We start from the raw sequence: 24651 nt of genomic DNA, 5'->3' as shown, positions 1-24651 counted from the left end.
TCGTCACGGCCCGGGAAGGGGGGGCAGCGGAAGCCCGAATCCCCTGCCGGGGGGGGGGGCGGATAGATGCTGGGTGATGGGTGATGCTAGGTGATGGGCTCGCCGGCAAAAGGCTCTCCCGCGGGCCGCTCCTCCTTCTCCGGCGCCGATGCGCTCTTCGTCGCTCCCCCGACACGGCCCGTTCTCAGGCTCTCGGGGGAGCTCGAGTACCGTTCTTGTTGGCGGGGGCATCGTGGGGGGCTCGCCAGCTCAGGTCGAGCGCGTGATTCCGCCTGAGGGGATCGGGGGGGGGGCCCAGTACCCTTCAATGGCCCAGCCTCAGCGGGAGCACGACGCTCAGGCAGCCATCACTTGTGCGTCCCCTGGTGGCCTCAGAGAAAAACTATTTTAATGGGGTTCAGTCGCCCCATCCAAGAGAAGGTTCGCTTGTTCCATTTCCCTAGGTCTTTCTCCACTCCAGTCATCGGGGGGGAGGGGGGGGGGGAATATGCCTCATACAGGCCATTTAATTCTCTTGTGACGCTGATGCCCAGATAGCAGAGTTTCCCCAGGCTAGCCTTCATGCCCAGAAATGAGTAGGATGTCATCCGCGTACAGGCAGAGTTTGTAAGTTGTTCCGCCAACCACAACCCCCTCCACCCGCGGATACCGTCTTAGTCTATGAGCAAGGGGTTCCAATGAGAGCACAAAAAGAGCTGGGGAAAGAGGGCAGCCCTGTCTCATCTCCCCTCTCCAGGTTAAGCCATCTCAAGTATCCCCCATTAACGAAGACACAAGCCCTCGTGGATGAGTAAATTGCCTTAATACCACAGAGAAGTCTCTTGCTGAGCCCTATCTTGGCGAGGACCGCCTCTAGGTAATCTCATTCCACCACATCAAAAGCCTTCTCCGCATCAACAGAGAAAGGAGTAGTGTCCCCCTGCATCCCTTGGGCCGCATTTATCAAATGCAGTGTCTTTCTCATTTGTTCACTCCCTGGCGTCCCCCCACGAAATCCACTTGGTCAGAGTGAACTAATTTCAGTAAGTGAGCCTCCAATCTTGCCGCTAGAACCCTAACATAGAGTTTGGAGTCTATGTTTGCAAGTGAGATCGTGCGATACGAGCCACAGAATCTAGAGTCCCTGCCCTCCTTGGGTATCACCGTAACAAGGGCCTGGGCAAAGGAGTCCGGTGCTCTCCCAGTCTCCATAATATTGTCTTAGAGTAACGTCAAGAACGGAAGCAGGACAGCCGAGAAGGTTTTATAGAATCCTGGGGTGAAAGTCATCAACTGGTGCCATCCCAAGTCGGAGGCGCCATACAGCGTCCTGGATTTCCTCCCCCTGTAATTGGGGCACCCATGGCCTCAGATTCGACTCCCGGTAGAGAAGGGAGGTGGGGCCCTTCCAGAAATGCATCAATCTCCCCCATGGGAGTCTTGCCCTCACTCCTATATAGAACCTCATAGGATGCAGCAAATATTTCCTGAATCCCTACCGCTGTGCCCACTCCTCCCTCCCCTCTTCCCTCGACCTCTACGACCAATTTCTCGGCCCGTTGTCCGCATAGTCTTGTGGCTAGAAGAGCATCAACCTTATCTCCTTTCTCATAAAATCTGTTTTAAGAAACTGTAGGTTACGGCCAATCTTCTACTCTTCAGGCAATTTTAGCTCCTCTCTCAGACCCCAAGCTTCCTAAAAATGGTCCTCCCTATCTGTGGGTGACGACTGAGGGAGCCTTTCCAGCGCTCTTGTTTTTTTTTTTCTTAGTCCTTTCTCTGAGCGTACGTTCCATTTTCTTACGGACCCCTTCACCGAGCAGACCCCTCCATGTGGCCCTTTCTCACCTCTCCCGTATCATTGATGGGGGAGCGGGGGGGAAGAGTCTCTAATTCTATACTCCATTTCTTTTTTAAACACCTGGTCCTTCCACAATGAATCATTAAATCTCCACTTGGAGTTTCTGGGGCACAGTCCCTCCCAGTTAATGTCTACAGAGACACCATGTCGTGGTCTGACCATGGGATCCGGTGAATCCCCGAGTCCCTTGCCACTTCCAATAGGTCTCTTGATATATACAGGTAGTCTATTCTTGTACAGGTACTGTGTGGGGCGGAATAAAAAGTGAATCCCTTCGTCTGTGGGTGTAAATTTCGCCATATGTCCCTCGGCCCATAGTGCTCAATGGCCCTACTGAGCTCTGCATCTCCCAGTTTCTGAGGTTCCCCTTCCCCTGTTTGTCTGGCCTGCCTGTCCATATTCACCTCCATCCAGACATTGAAGTCTCCGCCAAGTATAAGAGCCCCCTGCGCCTTTACCATTATTTTCTCTAAGGTTCTTGCAGGAATCTCTTTTGACCCTGGTTCAGGCCATAAATTGTTGCAAAGGTGATTTTTATTTTCTTAATCAAGCCGAGATCAAGAGGGCCCCTCCCGTCTCTGTCTGACCATGTCTTTGTTACCATTCAGAACCGTTTCCGTACCAGAATCCCCACTCCTGCCTTTCTAGAAATTCCTGACCCCCGATGTTCACCCCCTATGAGGTCATAGGGGATCTTTTGTTAATCGCCCCTTTGATATCTAGTTTCCTGTAAATGCAACATCAATCCCTGATCTCTTAAACTCTCTGGCAACCAGAGACCTCATTGAGTGTGAGTTGAGCCCCTTAACATTCAGTGTACCTACACAGAGACGGTCACCCTTTCCGGCTCCACCTATTGTACCGCAGCCATAAGCAAGTCCTGTGCCCAGAGTGAATCTCCAATGGAGAAAGTGAGCACCCTGAGCTCTAAAAGCTCAAATACACTGGTGAACATTAGAGCCATCGCTTCTAACTAGGTCTGTATCGAAATTCGGCTTTGTGTAAGCATTCATTGATTTCCAGATGAAAATTAGATATTCCGCTTCAGCTTAATACTTAATTTTCACTCGAAGCCGAATAGTTTCCTCTACAAAATAAATTAAGTACTGCTTTCACTTCAATGCCTGGAACCATTCTGGCATGTCCGGTTTATCCTTTTACCTTTTAAAAGGATCATTAAACAAATGCGTATGTCATCTGTTTGAGTGCTGGCAGAGCAGAGGTGCAAAGTGCAAACAGTCTCAGCCCTTCATGTGCTGGACAGACCGACTTTAATCTGATGGCTTGCTGAGGTATGAGCAGAAGCAAAACTCTCAATATTTTGAATGTGCAATTAGATGTCTCTGGTCACCCCTGTATTTTGCAGTAGAAAACCATTGAGCTGGAACAAAGTTTTACAAACTCACTATTGGAAAATTGTATTTTCTTTAGGGGATAATTAATCTGCTGCCGACCTGTGCGAGTAATCTGAATGTTACAGGTTCCAATCCAAATAACATAATTAAGTACATTAATATAACTGCTGCAGAGATCCCAGGAAGTTCCAAACCTGCTGTAAAATATCTCAGGAAGTAGTGTGCCTACAGCAAAGAACAGTATTTAGCCTACCAGCCAAGGTTATATAGCGAGTAAGATGGCTCAGTGGGAAGTGTGCCTGCCACAGAGATGGGCTTGTAATATCTAAACTTGGGTTACAACTCCTGCTCTTCTTTAACTTTCTCATGTGGCCAAAATGAGTCCCTTTGAATGGAGTAAAATGACAGCTGTTATTAAAGAATGTGGCTATCCAATAGATTGAGTTTTACAAAAATATTTTTTACCAAAATGCCCCAGTCTGTTTCAGCAGAAATATTCTTTCAACATTGGAGAGTTAAAAAAAAGAGGCATTTTTGTGTAATAAAGATGAGGAGATAGAAGTTTACAATTTAGAAACATTGTCCCAAATGGATGTACAAGTGAAGCAAATAAGTAAAATCAACATACACACGTGAATTAAAGAACTGAAAATCTACACTGTCCCTTCCCTGTAGGATCAACCAGGAACCATGGAGGACTCTGCATTGAAAAATACTATCCATTAATGAAAATCATTTTTTCAAATGCCTAATCTCCTCTCTGCACCACCAGTAGAAAGCATGCCTTTGGCAACCCAAAGGTTTGTATTCAGTAGCACCTCAGCAGTCAGTAGGATGCTAATTGATGTAATCGCTCCTTTTATGTTTCAGTGCCTTGCTGGAGCCAGAAGGGTAAAGTTAGATATGCCCAAAAGGGACATTTAAAAGCACAAGTAGATACAACACAGTATCACCTCACAGTGATTGCATGCATGCATGCATGCTATACTTTTGGGATAGTCTTGGTTAGTTGGGCCCTCCCTATCAAGCTATGAATGCACAAAAACTGTGCTGTTTCCGAACAGTTGTTCTGATAAAGGTATTCCTTCATGGTTTACACAAACAGCTTCCATAAACAACAAAGAAAAGAAATGCAATAGAAAATGGATATACTTATTTTAATGTGTGTTTTCAATTTAAAAAGTGTTTTTGTTGTCTACATAACTTTATTTATTAAAAAGGCAACTATTCTGCTCTGGCCTAATACTTCAAACTACTATTCTGTACATCCCTACTTCTAACCTAACCCTCCAAAACCACCTTTCCCCTCTTCCCTCCCCCACAGCGCTGGATCCCTCCATGTTACCATCACTAGGTGAGTCTGAGCCACCAAACAAGCCTGAAATCCAGGCCTCAGCTCTGTACACCTCAATGTCAGGAGCCCTCCCCCCAGCCCTCCACATTCCATCAAACACTGTGACAATCAAACATTTTTAAACTTTATTAAACTTTTGTTATACCCCAGACCAAACTTTTGCGCACCTTGCAGTCTATGATATACAAACTGTGCTCTCCTCTTTTCTCTGACGTGCCCTAAGGGTTCACAGCATATGTAAAGTTCCCTTAGACCGTTTCCATATCACCTCCAGGAATAAGTTCAGGATATATTGGGAGGGCAGGCATTGAGCTTCATAAATTTCCTGCAGACCGGGATTTTCCTTCCTCCTTTTTGGACCCTTAATGTGCCATCCTCTGTCTCCTTCGTTCTCGCTCTGGGGTCCTGGGGCAAGTTCTTCCTCGCCGAGTAGCTCCCTGGTGGATGTATTTATTTCTTCCTCCATCGCAAGCTGCCGATCAAGCTTGAAGGAGATCGAAGAGGGGAATCCCCATCTATGATATACACCTTTTCCATTCAACCACTTTGTCAAGGGTAGGCACAACTGTCTCTTTCCCGAGGTTGATGGAGGACAGATCCTGGAAGATGGTAATCCTTGCCGCTCCCAACAGCACCGGCCCATTCGCCTTGTCCAAGATCTTGAGTGTGTCTGGGTAGTTGTGGAAGCGCACCAGTAGCGATGTCGGACCTCCAGACGTGTCAACGGCTGTGTCGACCCTTTCAATTTTTGTTTTGTCAAGCGAGTCGTCTTCAAAGAGGAGTTTCGTGATTTCATGTATTGTTCTCTTGAGATCCCTTTCGGTCTCCCCCTTCTTTTTTTGGCACCCCGAAGAACCGGAGGTTGTTCCTCCTTTCACGATTCTCTAAATCATCCATCTTTAGCACCATCTCAGCTTCCTTTCTCTCTGTCACCCATCCTTACATCCATTTGGGTCTCCAAAGTATCTAGAAAGGATTGGTTGTGTTCCACCTCTTGTAACCTCTCCTCCATTTGATCAAGTCTGACGTTGATCTAGTCAACTTTTCCGCTAATGACTGCTCTCATGCCCCGGATCCCCTCCATTAGCGAAGCAATATCTTTCTTTGTGGCCATCGAATCCTCACCACCTGCCGCCATCGCCTTCTCTTTGTTGTTGTCTGTGCTTTGCGTCCTGCTCAGGTATGCAAATTTGCCCAGCCGAGATATGGGTTCCAGGCAAAACTGTATCTAGGTAGAGCACCACCCTAGAGCAGGGCCCCCGGGGACTCACTCCCCCACGGGTGGGCGTCCACTGGAGAGACCCCAGCAAATCGCCCGGCATCCCTGAGGTGCGTAGTTGGGGGTGGGTTTCTGTTGTGTTCACAGGTGGGTTCCTCTGGGCTTTTCTGGGGATATTAGGCCCAATAGGTGTCTAGAAAAAGGTCCACACTCCTAGAAATCCACCAACCCCCTCCCTAGGGGCGTTATGTTCTCTGTGGTGGGGCTTGAGGTGGTCTGCACACAACCCGGGTTGGGGCAACACACCTTCACTACAGCCCCTTGGCCATTGTGGGCCCCGTAGGCCACTACCACGTGTCTCAGAAACCCTCTCCCCCGTCTGCTGCCTCTTTACCTCCAAGGACATAGTGGGGACAAGAGCATAGGGACAGGCTCTCCAGGCCTCCTTTGTCACCTACGGCCCAGTGTTTCCCGAGTGTAGGGGCAGACCCCAATCCTGGGGAACACACTTCCAATTGAAGGCTCCCTCAGGTGCCGTTGATCAATCCTGAATCTTTATGCAGTACAGGTCCCGGTAGTGCCACCTCCTCCACCACTTCCTGTGGGTCTTCCTCCTCTGCCTCTATTTTCTCCTGTGGAAAAGACTCTGTTGCGCAGTCATCCCGGCCCTCAGGGCTTGAGGCGCCATGTGTGGCGGATTAGGTTTCTGATCCTGCCTCACTGGATGAGGATGAAGCGGACCAGGACAGCAACAACCCGCCCCACTCTTTCACAACCGGGTTGTGGATAAGATGGCATTGCTAGACATCCCAATACCCGAGCCTATGGCTCCACAAGAAGGGGCTACTGTCTGGAGCCTTTACTCTGTTGACACAGGAGCGCACTGGCCTGTTCCTTCAAAAGGATGTCCTGGCCGAAGCCTGCAAGGTCTGGGAAAAACGTCATTCCGAGCAACACCTAAACAAGAAAATTGTCACGCGCTACAAGCTACACGCATCTGAAGACATATCCTTGTCTGCATGTCCACTCACCTCATCGGTGGTGGCAGCAGCTAAGCTCCAGTCGAAGCCGGCCTCTACATCCTCCACTGCAGCATCTTAGATACTTTCCATAGAGGATAAGCTTCTTTACACCATTGGGGAAAAAGGTATTTTCCAATTCGGCTCCTCAGCTGCGTCAGGCTAATACCGAGCTTATCCTGGCGGCTACTAATGTCAAGCTGTGGAAGGAGCTCGCAGAGTTCCAGGAATGTATTCCTCCCTATAGACGTGAAGACTTTAATGGTGGCTTATCTGATTCTGGCGCAGGATCTATTGGAGGCCGTGTCCCATCATGTAGACACTTTGGCTGAAGACCTTATAGTCTGAGTAGACCTCTCCCACCAGGCGTAACTAGGGGCTATATTTAAAACCGGCAAGATCGGGAGGCCTCCTCCAAGGGCTCTGGCTACGGGGATGATCCTAAACCTTCACTCAAACAGTCTTGTGGTCGAACTGATCCTGCTGAGGGGGCAAAGACGGTGGGCAAAGGCCCTAAGTCTTCAAGTACCGGCTCCTCCGAGGTTCCCTCACGAGGGCTCATTCTTCTGCAGAATCCAAAGGAGTTCAAAAGTGCTCTAGTTCTGCCAGTACCGGCTCTGCCAATGTTCCCTGTCACAAGGCTATAATGGATAAAAAAATCCCCTGAAACAAGTTTTCCTTTTTAGGGTACCCCAGCCAGGGGACTTCAGGTTCCGGGAGGGGCTCAAGTGGCCCTGGTACCAGGTTTCTCCCTGAGGTGTCCCGAAAGTGAATTAACCTGTATTCCGGAGTTCGCTCCGAGGCCCCCTGTCAAGGGGCTGTCAAGACTGGATATTCATCAGCGTTTCCCCATCTGGGGGCTAAGGTTAAGTCCAACTTTTCTAGGGCTGTTTTGACCGGGGTTCTTCCTGAGGTTTCCAAATCTGGAACTAAACGTACCGAGCCTAGCCTCGAGGTTTCCTGCACAGTGACTAAAGGCCCAGGGTTATCCCTGAGGATCCCCAACTAGGGGCTATATTTAAAACCGGCTCTGGCTACAGGGGGTGACCCTAAGCCTTCCCACAAACAGTCTTGTGGTCGAACCAGTCCTGCTGAAGGAACAAAGGAGGGCAAAGGCCCCAAATCTTCAAGTAGCGGCTCTGCCGAGGTTCCCTGTCACAAGGCTAAAATGTATGAAAAAAGCCCTTGAAACCCCTGTGGTGACAATGGCCTTACTGATACCTGTGACACAGTTCAGCTCGGGCAGTGACAAAATGGCGGTTGAACCCACGCGGTCCGAGGTAGCCATTTTGATGCGCTCTTTCGGTTGGTGCCGAGGGACCTATATTTAGGGGCAGGCAGTATTTTCGACAGTATGTGGGCATTCCTCCAATGGATTGGCGTGCTCTGTTTCTGCTACCATACACAGTCTCGCTCCCTCCTGCGTGTCATCCTTGCAGCGCCAAATCTCAAGCTGTGGAAGGAGCTCCCGAATTTCAGGAATGTTTTAAAGAAGGCCTATTCGATGCCAGAGTTCTGGCTCAGGACCTGCTGGAGGCTGCGGCTCATCATGTAGACACTTCTAATCGGAGCCTTATGGTTGGAGTAGACCAAGCCTGCCAAACATAGTTGCATGCTACAAAGTTCTCGAAGGAGGTTCGGGATAAAGTATTTGATCTTCCGTTCGAAGGTAAAGAGCTGTTCCACTCCTCCAGCAATGAGCATCTCAATAAAACAAAGGCAAGCATGCAAACGGCTAAATCTTTGTCGGTCCTTGCCAAACCACCAGCTAAAGCGGCCTATACGCAGAGGTTGGGGACTCAGAGAAGGTCCTTCTCAGGTTTCAGAGGGTCCCAGGAGCGTCCAGCACGTCAGGCAGGAGGCTTCTCTGGTGCACCTCTGGGCGAGCAGCAAAGGCAAAGTGGACGGTTTTTCTCTCGATCATCAGCCTCCTCTTCGGCAATAGGTGGTCCGGCCCCTGATAAGTCATCCAAATTATATTTTCCATCGATCACACAAGACTCCGGTGGGAGGACGTATATCGTCTCATCTGGAGGTGTGGCAAACCACCACAGGAGATCAAATGGGACAACACACACCGGATTTTCCTCCGAGGTTCCCCATCTGGGGGCTAAGACAAAGCCCAACGCTTCTGGGGCTGTTTCAACCGGGGTGATTCTCAAGGTTTCTCAGTCTGGATTAAACGCACCAAGCCCAGTCTCAACGTTTCCTGTCAAGTGACTAAAAGTACAGAAGTAAAACCCTGAGGATCCCCAATCAGGGGCTCTTTTAAAGACCAGCAGGATCGAGGAGCTCCATTTAGGAGCCCTGGCTACTGGGCGTGCCCCTGAGCTTTACCACAAAACATCTTGTGGTCATACCGGTCCTGCTGAGGGGTCAAAGAAAGGGGAAAAGGCCTGAAGTCTTCAAGCACCGGCCCTGCGGAGGTTCCCTCACTGAGGGCTAATTCTTCAGCAGAAACTAAAAGGGCTGAAAGCTAATCCAGGTGTGCTACTACCGGCTCTGCCAAGGTTCCCTGTCAAAGGGCTAAAACAGATCCAAAAGCCCCTACAATCCCTGTAGAGACAATGTCCTCACTAAAACCTGTGACGCAGTTCACTTCAGGCAGTGACAAAATGGCATTTCAACCCACGCGGTCTGAAGCGCCCATTTTGACAAGCTCTTCTATACCAACGATGCAGAGTAGATTTTTACACAACCTAGACGTCAGACTTGCTCTGAAGTTTTATCTCGACAGAACAAGCAAACTTAAAAGTTCTCCACAATTCTTTGTTACGTTTGGTGACCCAAAAGGGAAACCATCCTCGAAAGAGTCCATCCCTCGTTGGATAGCTTCATGTTTTTCAGAGGCCTACAAAATTCAAGACCTTCAGCCCCCAAAGGGCATTGTTGCAGATCTGGTCCGTTGCAAAGCGGCTGCTGTTGTCTTCGAAAAATAGATCCCTTGGGAGTCCCTAGGCAAGGCTGCTACGTTGGCTTCCCCATCATCTTTGTGCAGACATTGTCTTGACCTTAGCTCCCAGGCTGATGCCTAATTTGGCCAGGCAGTTCTTAAGAATTTAAGAATTTGTTCCAATAAGGGATTTTCCATCCGTATTTCCTATGGTAGTTCTTGGGGATCTCCCACAAGTATGGAGGAAACGGGACAGGATGTAGGAGTATGACAAAGTTAGTCACTGTAGTTACTACCTTACTCCTTAGTCCTTTTTCCCCCATATGCCCGCCTGCCGTCCCCTCTAAGCATCCTTTATTGTTGATAAATGGTCCTGGACCTGGTGATAAAAAAGGACTGAAGGGCGATTGCGCAGGGCTGAGCTCAGGAAGGCAGGGCTACGGTCACGTGCGGTGGCCCCACGTAAAAATAACAGTGCACAAAAATGCATTTTTTGATGCTTTAAAAAGTGCTCTGGTCCTGTCCCGATGGACGGAATGTCCCACAAGTATGGAGGAAAGGGGACTATGGGCTTAGAAATAAGGTAGTCACTAAAGTGAATAACTTCATCATTTGTAAAGCTGCTACATGGTCCTCACTACACACTTTCTTGAAGCATTACTGTTTAGATACACTGTTGGTTCAGGACACTGTTTTGAAGAGCGGTTCTGCACAACATTAACCAATAGTGTAAAAAATCTATTTTTCCCACCTCCATCTCCAAATGCGTCTATGGGAGTCTTATCGAAGATAAGAAATCCCTGGGAGGACACAGTCCATTGAAGAACACATTACTTTCCCATGGTAATTTTCTTTATACTGGATGTTCCTCCCACGGATTCCTGATTGCCCTCTGACTGTGGGTGAATTTTTTTTATTATACTTCTCTCTTTCAACGCCATGCAGTTTATATAATCCAATTTTCCTGTGCAGAAAGGGGGGAAAAATTAAGAACTGAGGCAACGGGTACAGTACATGCTAATCATACTAACATTGACGTCCCATCAGGATGTAGGAATGATAACCTTTGAGGGACATAGACTTGATGCCCCCCTCCGTTGTTGAAGTACATTTTCTAGACTGCAAAGCAGGTATTGGATATATCAAAGACGATCAATCCATTGAAGGAAAATCCAGTAGAAAGAACATTACTTAGGGGTAAGCAATTTGTTCTTCTCCCGATCATACTATTGACTGAAGATATGTGATCTCTTCTATGTTTTAAACATACTGTTTTTTACTTTGTTTCAGATCGATCCAAAGCCTTGTACGCCAAGGGGCATGCAGCCTGAGCGAACGCGGCCAAAGGAGTCATGGGTAAGAAACCGATAGATTTGCAGCCAAACAAGCCTTTTAATCCTATTTTTATTTAATTGCCTCTGCAGCTTCTCCCCTAGAGCTGGTAGCTTTGTACATTCTGCTTGGTGGACTGCAGCCCCCAATGGGTTCCCTTGAGCTTTTTAAATGTTAAGTGCAGACTAGATTTTTCTTACTGAGATTGTTGGATAATGTCATTGAGAAGGGGGAACTACTACTAGGTACGTGGGACACCCTGGTTGCACTGATCCCTTAAGGAGATGCCGGGGAAAAGTGCACTTCATACTGACAGATTCTTCTGTCCTTAATGTTGGAAAAAAAGCTTTGGGCAAATTGCTTAATGGGGGTAATGGAACAGTTTAATTTCCTGGTTAAGTGCAGCTTTTTGTACAATGCTTAAAGAAGCTTGACCAATGTCATCGGAAAAGGAGAGCACCAATTGTGGCCCTCTTCTCTGAACACTCGAAAGGCCTCAGTGACTGTATTTGTTCTTGGTATTTGAAAAGCTGGGCTTCAACCTGAGATTTATTGAATGTCTTAAGCTGCTATATACAAAGCCCATAGTCCTGGGTTAGGTTAATGGATGTATTTGAGTCTGGCAGATGGAACCATCAGAATTGCCATGCATCCCGTTATACGCTAGCGGTGGGACCTCTATCAACATTTAAAGGGACTCTCGTTTAAAGAGATCACATAGCATGGATTTAAAGAGGCTAGCTTATCCTTATAGACAAACTATTTACTATGGTTTTTGGAAAATTCTGTTTTGTTTTTTGCGGTTTCTAGGCTGATGGGGATGGTACGGGAATTTGACATCAATTCAAGCCTTAACATATTTGGGGACTTTTCCCAGATTATTCCCTGAATGGGTGGAGACTGTGCACTCTCGAGGCATTGCCCCTGAGGGTTGAGTGGGCCAAATGGAGAAATTGGAGTGTAGTGGCATGTTAGAACCAAGGGAATTATTCTTGCAAATAACCTGCCCCTCCCAGTGGTTAAACAATTCCAGGAAGATGTTCGCCATTGGAAGGGACTGTTTTTATAGCTGTTTGGCAGAGTAATCATCTTGAAAATGGTTACTCTTTGGGTTGCTAAACTCCCCAATGAGTCATTAAGGGAGCTTGGACATGTGCAGAGATTATTTCTATGAGCTGATGCGTGTCCAGGATTGCTACAAAGTGGTTAAATGGGTAAGTCTGTGAGGGTAGAGTGAGGCCTCGTAGATGTGAGGAGGTATATTTGGGTCGCTGAAAAAGAGTAGGTTAATGATTGGTGTTCCTGACGGGCTTGAACAGAGTGCCGACACTAGCTTTGGGGGTCATGGAGATAAAAGGTGTGATTTATTACCTATATAGGGGAGGCTCACTCGATGAGTTGTCGAAAACCACCAAGGTTGTGTTTGTCTGGCGCAAAGCTGTCAAATTCCTGTGGTCGTATCTAGATTGGGTTTCTGTGCAAGGCACATTTTTGTTAATGGATTGTGTATCTTTGACATTTTATATCCAGCTTCAGCTGTTTCGGAATTCTTCTTCAACAGAGTGCTGTGCGTCGATGCAGTCAACTCGGTGTTCCTCGAGGCCCTCTGTCTCGAGGATTTTGTCATCGAAGGTATATATAGTATGTGCAGTGCAGTTGGCTTCAGTTCTTTCGCATAAGCTATCGCTATGAGAAACTACAGCACGCTCCCTTTGTTCTTTGCAAAATGTCTTCCTCTTCGACACCTACAACCCCGAAGACGGGGATCAAAAAGTGTCAGGATTGTGATGTAAGATGTTGTTAACCGACCCACCCGCGTTTGTCTGTGGTGTCTCAGGGTGGAGCATAAGACCTCGGCCTGCTCCAAGTGCCAGTCAATGACCGGAAAGGCTCTGAAGGAGCGAAAGGGGAAATTGGCAGTAAGTAAATACCCCAAAAAATCCCCATCGACTACCCCGTTGAAGAAACCTTCGTCCGACAAACTGAGATGCGACTCTCCTCGGAGGAAGAAAGTTAAAAGATCAAGGTCGAGGAGTGGCACCACAGGTCGCCTTCTTAGACTTCTTCGTCAGACACCTCCCCAGAGAGGTTATCTTTTCCCACAAAAAGCTCAACACCTGCCGAATGGGAAGCATTTAGATCTGAAATGCTGAAAATATTTTAAAAAAACAAAAACCCTTGGCAAGCCATTCTTCTACAGCGCCTTCGAAAGAAGCCGGTAAGGAAAGGGCTTGAGCCAAATACTGCGCGTCCTTGAGCCTGGGATGAAGGCCAGGTCATCATCGAGAGCCGTTGAGGCTGCAACGTGATAAGTCATCGAAGGATCCTTCGAGCCGTAAACACAAATATAAGTCGAGGTCGTCGATGCCAGCTGCTGTTGAGCACACAGATGCTTCATATAGACAACTTTTGTCTAAAGTTGTAGACTATATTGGGTGGAATAGCTCTACACTCCCCTTTGAACAGGATGAACTGACGGACATCCTTGATGAGGGTCTGCAAATGGACCCTATTTTATCATTTCATGTTGCTCTCCAAAAAAGGATGGCAGCAAATTGGGAGACGCCAGAGACTAATACGGCAGTCAACAAAAACAAACCTGACCAAAAAAATCACCCTCCCAGTAGTGACACGACTACCTGTCTAAACACCCACTCCAGAGAGTTTGGTGGTACAGGCAGCTACTGCAACTTCCAAGCAAGCAGCTTATTCAACTATCCCTCCAGATAGGTATGACAAGAGAGTAGATGGATGGGCAAGAAAAGTATTTTCTGCAGGGAGCATGGCTCTTAAATCTGCCAACTCCACATGTGCCCTTGCAAAATTCTCATTCACTCTGTGACTGTATTTCCATGGCGGCAGAGCACATTCACGAGGGGGAGGAAAGAGATGGGTTCTTGGATATTGTTAGAAATGTCAAGGAAGCCATGTGAGTCTCTTAAATCAGGTCTGGATTCTGCTGACCACATCAGCAGAGCCATGGCATCAAACGCCAGAATACGCAGATTTGCGTGATTGAGGAAGTCGGGATTAGTTCCGGATGTGCAATCAAGGCTCCTCAGCATGCCTTTTGACGGGTCTCACCTTTTTGGCAACAAGGCTGACAAAAGCCTTGAAGTTGCAGAACTCAAAAGTAGCAACCAAATCCTTAGGTGCCGCTATTGGGCAGCCTCAGCCTTTTCGCCCCAGTGGACAGCCTTGGAGGGGTAGATCTTTTCACTACTACTCCTCAGTTGTAAGAGCGGGGGGAATGGCTGGTCAAACAGGCCAAAGAAGATTCCCTTGTGGTGGACGAGGGAGAGGTGCGAAGCGCGCTCAAGCAGGGGCAGCCTTACCAACAGCCACTGCATCAGCCTCCTCAAAATCTTGAGTGACAATTCTGGGAGGCGCACTGTCTCAGCATCTAAAAGAATGGAGAGACGTTACTTTGTATGCTTGGGCATTGGAAACCATAGCTCACGGTTACTGCCTTCCTTTCATTCAGAGACCTTGGAACCATCCACCGGGAAGCCACTCTTTGAGGATTCCTGATCCGTTCCTTGTGCAGGACATTTTGACCCTGCTAGAAAAAGATGCTATAGAGCCGGTGCCTGTAGCAGAGATGGACAAGGGATGGTACTCGCCATATTTCCAAATACCCAAGAAGGATAGAGGACTGAGACCCATCTTGGACTTGAGATATTTGAACAAGTTCCTCGGATCATTCAGGCCCTCCAACTCCAGAATTTGATGGTTTCATTGGACCTTCAGGATGCTTATTTACGTGTGCCAGTCCATCTTAAGCAGAGAAAATACCGGAGGTTTGCCGTTGGCGGTTCTCGTTATCAGTTTTCGAGTTCTGCTGTTCTGGCTGTCCTCTGCCCCAAGTGTTTTCACCAAACTGATGGCAGTGGTGGCAGCAAGTCTCAGGAGGGGTGGGATTCATGTCTACCCTACCTGGATGATTGGCTGATCAGGGGGCGTTTAAGTCCTGGATCATCTCCATGTCACCTGCCACTTTCTTCACAGACTGGGCTGCTCCCTCGATTACAAGAAGTGCCATACGACACCTTCCCAAAAGCTCCAGTTCATTGGAGCTGGACTGGATACATCCTTGGGAAAGAGCCCGCCACCCGAGGTGAGGGTTCAAGACATTCTACAGATGGTCTCCAAATTTCAGTGTCTCCCAGCCCTGTTTTCTTTTTTTAGGTGGCTTGGCCTCATGGCATCCTGGATTTTTCTGGTGCCAGAGGCTCGCCTGTGAATGAGATCCCTCCAATCCTCCAGTGGGCCCTCAGAAGACAGTGGTCCCAGTTCTCAGGAAATAAGTCAGACCTGCTTCAGGTTCCAAGCAGGGTTGCACAGGATCTCCTGTGGTGGACCTGCAAGAACAACATTCTGAAGGGAGAACCCTTTTGGCAACCATGGCTGGAGATAACAGTAGTGACGGACGTCTCACTCCTGGGGTGGGAAAACCACACCAACCATCTGACAATCAGCGGTCGTTGGTCTCCATTGGAGTCCAAACTACTTATCAATGTTTTGGAGCTGAGGGCAATCGGACTTGCTCTGAAGACTTTTCTGCCCTCTGTGTGGGGAAAGAATGTCCTGATAATGACGGACAACACAGTGGCCCTGTACTATCTCAAGAGTGGAGGTTTAGGGTCACTACCACTGTGCAGAGAGGCAATGCAGCTCTGGTACTGGCCAATTCTAGCGGGAGAAGAGAACATGGTAGTGGATGCTCTGAACAGGCAGAGCAGTCTCCCACGAATGGGAACTAGCTCAGGAAGTCCTTCAAGGGATCTTCCCCCTTTTGGGGAACCCCTCAAGTGGATCTGTATTTATTAAATGTATAGGTTGCTTTACGCAAAAGCGCTTTACATTACAACAACAAGAATATATTAGAACAAATTGGAAGCATAATTGCAAAACAGGAGACAAACCATCAAAAACAATATGTAGAACAATTTACCTAGGACTGTAAAAGAGAAACAGAACAGAGGAAGAGTAAGAGGGAAGTAATGAGGTTAACAGGACGGGGGATGAAGAAGATTTCCAGGAGGAATGGAAGGAGGGGCATGAGCAAATGGAGCGGATAGAGAGAGGTAGAGAGTTCCAGTGTAGGTGGCCAAGGAGCTGAAAGGATCGGAAATTATAAGGGGCACAGGGAGGTGGGGCAATAGTGAATAGGAAGGGATTAGCAGACCGGAGGGGGCGAGAGGGAGCGTAGAATGAGAGGAGAGAGGAAAGGTAGGGGGGGGGCGAGATCATGAAGAGATTTAAAGACGAGACATAGGAAGTTGAATTTAAGTTGAGAATGGAAGGGAAGCCAGCCAAGATAAGAGAGCGAGGAAGAAATGGAATCGTGAGGAGAGAGAAGACAAAGGGTACGGATTACGGAGTGATAGAGGGTTTCAAGGGGAGCAAGATGAGAGGAAGGGAGGCCAAAGAGGAGAGTAGAGCAATAGAAAAGACGAGAGAAGATGAGGGAAGAGATTAAGAGTTTAGTGGCATGAAAGGTGAGGGAGGAACAGATTTTGCGAATATTGAAGAGTTGGTAGCGACAGGCGCGGGAGGTAAGAGAAATATGGTGGGTAAAGGAGAGGAAGGAGTCGAGGTGGAGGCCTAGATTAAAAGCATGGTCAGAGATGGGAGAGATTAGAAGGGGGGAGAGAATAAAAGGAGGGAGATGAGCAGGGGGAGGCGAGGTAGAGGGAAAGAATAAGACTTCAGTCTTATCAGTGTTTAGGGAGAGAAAGTGGGATGACATCCCGTTTTTGATAACAGTGAGACAGGAAGAAAGATTAAGGTGGATGTCAGGAGAGAAAGAGCTGGGTGTCATCAGCATAGAAATGGTGAGAGATACCGAAGGAAGAGATGATGGGGGCAAGAAGGGACGTGTAAAGTGAGAAAAGGAAAGGGCCAAGTACAGAGCCTTGGGGACACCGAAGTCCAAGGGGAGAGTAGGTGAGGTACGACCGTCCCAAGAGACAGCGAAAGAAACGTTGGAGAGGCAGGAGGAGAGCCAGTTAAGAACAGGGCCTTTGAAACCAAAGCAAGAAAGAGTGTTGAGTAGTAGGGGGTGATCAACAGTATCAAAGGCAGCAGAGAAATCGAGGTGGACGAGGATAGAGGATTGCTTAGAGTAGCGAGCGGTTAGGAGGGAGTTGAGAACAGAGGTGAGGGCAGTTTCAGTGGAGTGCTTAGGGCGGAATCCAGATTGAGAAGGGGGGAGAAAAGAGAGATTGGATACAAAAGCTAAGAGTTGAGAGTAGACGAAGTGTTCAAGAAGCTTAGAAAGGAATGGAAGAAGAGATTGGGCAAAAGTTGGAGGGACGGAGGGGGTTAGCAGAGGGTTTTTCAGAAAAGGGATGATGGTAGCGTGTTTGAAGGCGGAAGGGAAGGTGGCAGAGGAGAGACAGATGTTGAAGGTGAGATAAGGAATTAGAAGAGTGTAGAGTTTAGAAATTAGGGGGTGGGAAGGGGATCAGAGGGGGCAGCAGTAGGGTGAGTTTTGGACAGGAGGGGGGAAACATTGGAAGGAGTAACAGGGGAGAAGTTAGACATGTAAGAGGAATGGGTGGTGAGAAAGTGGGGAGGAGGAGAGTAAGAAGGGGAGCGAAGAATGTTATGGTGTAGAGTGAGTATCTTGGATGAGAAAAAGTTAGCGAAATCAGAAGGAGAGAGAGGGAGAGGTAGTAGAATGGTCCAGGGTAGGTGGGAAGAGAAGACGAGATAGGGTCTGAAAGATACGACGTGGATGGGAGGATTGGGATTGGAGGAGGTTAGAGTAGTAGGAGCGCTTAGCTAAGGCAGGAGTCATAAAGAGAGTGGGATGAGAAATAGGAGGTTTGATTAGCAGGCGAGCAGAGCTTGAACCAGCGTCGCTCAAGGCGACGGAGGAGGCGGCGCATAGACAGTAGGTGAGGGGAAAACCAGGGTCGAGAGGGTTGCGGGTAGGGCGGAAAGAGGAGAGAGGGTGAAGTTGATCGAGGCTGGAAGAGATAGAGGAGGACAGAGAGGATAAAGCTTCATTAGCCGAGAGAGGAGAAATCAGAGAGAGGGGGAGGGAGAAAGAGCAGGTGTCAAGGAAAAGAGGGGCTAAAGTTATGGAGATCCCGTCGAGAGAAGGATACGGGTGAGGAGGATGGAGTGGAGGGAGGGAAAGGGGATCTGTTCACAACCAGTGTCAACTGGAAGTGCAAACTGTTCTGCTCCTGGGAATTTACCCCAAGAGGAGCTTTAGGGGACGCATTCGTTTTGGACTGGGAGTTTCCACTCCTATATGCGTGTCCTTCAGTCCCCGTCATTCCTCACATAATCAGGAGGTTGAGAAAGTTCTGGAAACACATGGTCCTATTTTCCCTGGATTAGGCCAGGAGGATGTAATACCTGCACCTTCTGGACATGTCCATCTGCCCTCAATACGTATTCTACTAAGAGAGGAGGGTTGGGTTCTCCATCCAGAGGTCAAGACACTCAACCTTCATACATGTTTTCTGAGAGGCTGGCATACAAGGATTGGGACCTCTCGGATGACTTAATGGAGATTTTGCTTTTGGCCAGAAGACCAGCAACAAAGTCCTTGTACTGTTGCCATTGGAACAAATTGTGCAACTGGTGCAAAGACAAGAATGTAGACTCTTTTCAATGCAAAACACGGGTTATTTTATCTTTTCTACTATCCTTAGCCAATCTGGGGCTCAGGTTAAAACTATTAAGGGCTATTTGGCGGCACTATCCATCTTTAAACGCTCGTCAGAAGAATGTTCATATGTCAAAATCCCACTAGTGACACAATTTCTAAAGGGACCCACCAATGTGTTCCCTCCACGCCTTTCCAGGTTCCAGTTTGGGACCTTAATCTGGTATTAGAATTTCTAATGTGTGCACCCTTTGAACCTTTACATTCATGTCCGTCATGTTTGTTAACTTTTAAAACAATTCTCTTGGTAGCATTAACCTGAGCCCGTAGAGTGATTGAATTGCAGGCACCATCATCCAAGCCGCCCATTACCATTTTACACAAGGATAGGGTTGTTCTGAGGGTTAAGCATGCATTTTTACCCAAAATCGTTTCTGACTTTCATGTAGAGCAAAAAATGGCATTGCCCACTTTCTACCCTCCACCTCATTCTGGCAACGAGGAGGAGAGATTACCTAGATTGGATCCAAGCAGAGCACTGAGCTTTTACATATCTAGGCTGTCCAAACTCTGTATTGACGATCAGCTTTTTGTAGGCTATACAGGTCACAAACTGGGGCAGGTTGTGATAACAGACCTTATCCAGGTGGATCATTCGGGCAATTTCAGAATGCTACAGACTGGCGGGCAAGCATCCACCGGAAGGATTAAGGGCTGATTGCACAAGGGACATGGCTACCTATACAGCCCTGCAAAGGGGTTTACCGATCAAACATATTTGTGAGGCAGCTACGTGGTCTACTATTAACACGTTCATTAAACATTACTGCCTTGAGTCTTGCCTCAGTAAGAATGGAAGCTTTGGTAAAGCTGTACTCCATTCGGTCCATCAAAACAATTGAAAACGAAATTCTTAATCTCTCCACCAAATCAAAACACTGCTTGAGGGTGATGAGGAATACGTGGGAGGACACAATCTATTCGAAGAACAAGTTACTTACCCCTGGTAACTTTCTTTCGACTGCATGTCCCTCCCACGTATTCCTCCTCGCCCTCCCAGCCTACCCGACAGTAGAATTTGCCATGTTATTGCAGCTTTCACTCCTTCGAAGTTCATTACGGTCAAACCTGTGGTCATGCGGGTAGTTTCTACTGTAAGAAAAAACATAACTGAATCCAACGGGCGCTGCGTGTGCTATATATGCCTTCAATGACATCCTCCTCGAGACGGAGGCCCTCGACGGACATCGAGTCGACTGCATTGACGCACAACGCCCTCTGCCGAAAATGTTTTCCGAAGCAGCTGAAGCTGGAAATCGAATATCAAAGATCAGGAATACGCGGGAGCAACATCCAGACGAAAGAACGTTACCAGGGATAAGTAACTTGTTCTTCGAAGGGATTGTGTCCTCCGACGTATTCCTTATCTTAGATAGAAATCCTTCAGCTTTGCTGGCCTCGGAAAATTTTTTCGCCAGAGGGCGCTGCGCGTCGATGATCGCCGAGTCGATGACCCTCGACGGCCTCCGTGCCGACGTCGACGTCATCCTGCCTATAAAGGCCGCGCGCAGCGTCCGTTGCTCAGTTCCGTTTTTCCGCGCTTCGTTGTGCCTCGGAACACCGTTGCTCAGTTCTCGATATAATATCTAACCTCGATATCGATGGCATCCTCCTCCGACCCGACGACCCCTCGGTCCGGTTTCAAAAAGTGCCGAGACTGCGGGAAGAAAATGTCGTTGACGGACCCTCACAGGGTCTGTTTGTGGTGTCTGGGAATCACGCACCAGAGTTCGGAGTGTGAGGAATGCCTTTCCATGACGGCGAAAGCCTTGAAGGAGCGTAGGGGGAAGCTCGAGAGAGGTAGGTCAACTTTAACTTCCTCGAAAGCTTCTTCGGTAGAGTCGAGACGTTCGTCTCCTCACCATAAAAAACACTCTCGTTCTAGATCACGAAGTGGCTCCCACCACTCGTCGACATCGAGACACTCGAAGAAGAGACGTAGGAGATCCCCTTCGTCATCTTCGTCGAGTTCTCCTGAGAGAGTTCATTGCCCCACAAAACGCAGCTCGCAAGCTGAGTGGGAGGAATTCAGGAAAAAGATGCTAAGCGTCTTCGAGAAAGCGGCCTCGTCCCCCTCGAAGACAGCTGAGGGTGATACCCCGGGTAAAAAACCCAAAAAATCTAAACGCCGCGAGTCGCAGTACCCGGCGGAAAAGTCAACCCGAAAGCGCCTCGAGCCATCGGGAGATAAAGCATCATCGACGCCATCGTCGAAAACTCCTTCGAAACAGAGGTCGGCGCCATCGACGCCGTTGTCGAAGGATTCATCGGCGCATCAGTCGATCGAGTCGACGCCGACGTCGACGCCGATATCGACGCCGGTGAAGGAAAGAACCACGGCTACTCCACAGCCAACGGTTAGACAAAAGACCTCCGACTCGACGCCGAGAACGTCGACGTCGTTCTCGAGCAGGACTCCGATCCTTTCGAGTTCCTCGAGGCCTAGTACACATTTCTCGACGCTTTTCACGGCGCCTTCGAGTACTTTCACGTCGGTGTCGACGACATCGACGTTTTCAAGGCCTGTGATGATGGCTCCTTCTGCATTGGAAATGGGGTTTATACCATTCCAAAAACCAAAGTATCCCCCTTTAACCTCGATTTTTGAGGAAAGGGAGGATTCAGACCAAGATATTGATTTACAGAGGACCACATCACCAGAGCCAGAGACTTTCGCCTCTGAGGAAAGAGGATTAAAAAATCTTCAGGATGCACTTCAGGAAGCTAGTGGCTTGGACACTTCTCCTGAAGCAGAATTTATCAAACCAGACCCAGGAGAACATGCGGAGACTCCATATAGAGCTCTGATGTCTAGAATCATAGAATTTATGGGTTGGTCTGCACCTTCTCCTGCCTTTCAGCAGGATGACCTCACTGACATACTGGACAAGGGCCCACAGGAGGATCCTGTGGTTCCATTTCACTCTGCTCTACAGAGAAGGATTTTGACAAACTGGGAAACGCCGGAAATTATCCCGGCAGTAAATAAAAAACTGTCAACAAAATACAGGGTGGCTAGTTCTGACCCTGAATATTTGTCAAAACACCCTACTCCTGAGAGCTTAGTTGTACAGGCTGCAACCTCATCAGGCAGCACATCTGCATACCCCACTGCTCCGCAGGATAGGGATGACAAAAAGTATGATGCCATGGCTAAGAAGGTTTTTTCTGCCTGTAGCATGGCGTTAAAGTCTATTAACGCGACCTGTACGCTCGCTAGGTTCAGCCACACCCTTTGGGAGTGCGCTTCATCAGCGGCTGACTGCCTCCAAGAAGGAGAGGAAAGGGACGCATTTTTAAACATCATCAGGGATGGTAAAGATGCGATGTGCGAGACCCTACAAACTGGCCTAGATTCTGCTGACAGTATCAGCAGGGCCATGGCGGCAAGTACCACAATCCGCAGGCATGCGTGGTTGAGGAAGTCTGGTTTTGCCTCTGACGTGCAGACCAGGCTTTTGAATATGCCCTTTGACGGTTCTACCCTCTTTGGAAAGAAGGCGGATGACAGTTTGGAGAAACTGCAAACGTCCAAGGCAGCAGCCAAGTCATTGGGAGCTGCTATCCGTCAGAATACCTTTCGTCCTTCGGGATCATCGTGGAGAGGACGGTCCTTTCGTTACTATTCCTCATATGGAAAGGGCAGAGGACGACCGGCTCAAAGAGGCCAAGGAAGATTTACCCGTGGTGGACGGGGTAGGGGAAAGAAAGCCGCACCCGCAGGAGCAGGAGCCACTTTACCTTCGGCAACTGCATCAGCCGCTTCAAAACCACTCTGAGGTCTCCCCTCACAGAACACCAGTAGGGGGCAGGTTAACTCACCATCTGACGGAATGGCAGGCTATTACGTCAGATGCTTGGGCTCTGGAGACAGTGGCCCAAGGTTACTGCCTGCCCTTCCTACATATCCCTCAGAGTCATCCACCGGGGAACAACCCTTTGAAGCTTCCAGATCCGCTCCTCTTGCAGGAGGTTTTAGACCTGCTAGAGAAAGGTGCCATAGAACTGGTACCTGTAGCGGAAAGGAACAAGGGTTGGTACTCCCCCTACTTCATAATACCGAAGAAGGACGGAGGACTGAGACCCATCTTAGACTTACGGGAATTGAACAAATTCCTCCGAAAGGACAAGTTCAAGATGGTGACTCTCTCTCAGATCCTTCAGGCCCTCCAGCTTCAGGACTGGTTGGTATCTCTAGACCTCCAGGACGCTTATTTCCATGTGCCGATCCATCCCAGGCACAGGAGATACCTGAGGTTCGCAATTGGCAGCTCTCATTATCAATTTCGAGTTCTGCCATTTGGGCTAACCTCCGCCCCGAGGGTCTTTACCAAGCTAATGTCGGTTGTGGCTGCAAGTCTAAGGAGGGAAGGGATTCATGTCTACCCTTACCTAGACGATTGGTTGATCAGAGCTGTATCTTCGGAACAGGTTCAGAGACAACTAGATTATGTTTGCCACTTCCTTCACAAGCTGGGCTTCTCCCTCAATTTAAAGAAGTCACAGATGATACCATCACAGAGACTCCAATTCATTGGAGCAGTCCTGGACACTTCCCTGGGAAGAGCCTTGCCACCAGAGGTGAGGGCTCGAGATATTCTGCAGATGGTCATCAGATTTCAGAATGCCCAATATCTCCCAGCCTACGACTTTCTGAGGTTGCTAGGCCTCATGGCATCCTGCATATTCCTCGTGCCGGAGGCTCGCCTGAGAATGAGATCCCTCCAGTGGGCACTGAGAACTCAGTGGTCACAGTTCTCAGGAAGGATGACAGATCTCCTTCGGATCCCGGTCAAAGTAGCCCGAGACCTTCAGTGGTGGGCCTGTCGGGAGAACATCCTGAAAGGAGAAATGTTTTGGCAACCATGGCCGGAGATAACAGTAGTCACGGATGCCTCACTCACGGGGTGGGGAGCTCACGCCAACGACTTGACCATCAGCGGTCGTTGGTCTCCATCGGAGTCCAGACTACATATCAACCTGTTGGAGCTGAGAGCCATCAGACTAGCGCTGAAGGCTTTTCTGCCGTCTGTACGGGGAAGAAACGTCCTAATAATGACGGACAATACAGTGGCCATGCACTACCTCAACAAAAGAGGAGGCGTAGGCTCACTACCACTGTGCAGAGAGGCGATGCAGCTCTGGTTTTGGGCAATTCAGGAAGGAATCTCTCTATCGGCAATTCACCTAGCCGGAGAGAAGAACTTGACAGCGGACGCTCTGAGCAGGCAGAGCACAGTCTCTCACGAGTGGGAGATAGCTCAGGAAGTCCTTCAAGAGATCTTCGCCCTTTGGGGAACCCCTCAAGTGGATCTGTTCGCCACCAGTATCAACAGGAAGTGCGACAGATTTTGCTCAAGGGAATTTCCCCCGAGAGGAGCTCTAGGAGATGCGTTCGTAGTGGACTGGGAGTTCCCACTTCTGTACGCGTTCCCTCCGGTCCCTGTCATTCCTCAAATGATCAGGAGGTTGAGAAGGTTTCGGAAGACCATGATCCTAATTGCCCCGGATTGGGCCAGGAGAACGTGGTACCCGGACCTTCTAGACATGTCCATCTGCCCTCCAATTCGACTGCCATACAGAGAGGATCTTCTCTCGCAGAAGGAAGGTCAGGTTCTCCATCCAGCCATCAAGACCCTCAACCTTCACGCTTGGTGTCTGAAAGGTTGAGGTACAAGGATTGGGACCTTCCGGATGATGTTATGGAGGTGTTGCTTTCGGCCAGAAGGCCGGCAACTAAAACTCTATACCGCTGCCGTTGGAACAAATTTTGCAGCTGGTGCAGAGAAAAGAATATTGAACCCTTTTCTTGTGGTACACCTATGGTGTTGTCATTCTTACTTTACCTGGCTAATTCAGGCCTACAGGTTGGCACAATTAAGGGCTATCTCGCAGCGCTATCAATCTTTAAGCGCACTGCAGAGGAGCCTTCATACTTCAAAATTCCATTGG

General features: G+C 48.6%; 1 protein-coding gene across 6 annotated transcripts in view; it reads left to right on the top strand.

Annotated features, from left to right (window-relative positions):
- Nucleotides 1-24651, top strand: part of DAZAP1 (DAZ associated protein 1) — a 1852448-nt gene that overhangs the window by 450167 nt on the left and 1377630 nt on the right. For all 6 annotated transcript variants that reach the window (XM_069646753.1, XM_069646749.1, XM_069646751.1 and 3 more), the window contains exon 4: nt 10971-11036. In XM_069646753.1, coding sequence (XP_069502854.1) covers nt 10971-11036 — 66 coding nt within the window. The remainder of the gene's footprint in view (nt 1-10970; nt 11037-24651) is intronic.

The sequence above is a fragment of the Ambystoma mexicanum genome, chromosome 1p (genome assembly GCF_040938575.1).
Source record: "Ambystoma mexicanum isolate Mex_15411 chromosome 1p, UKY_AmexF1_1, whole genome shotgun sequence".
Classification (NCBI taxonomy): Eukaryota; Metazoa; Chordata; class Amphibia; order Caudata; family Ambystomatidae; genus Ambystoma; species Ambystoma mexicanum.
This window is presented reverse-complemented; position numbering and strand designations above follow the sequence as displayed.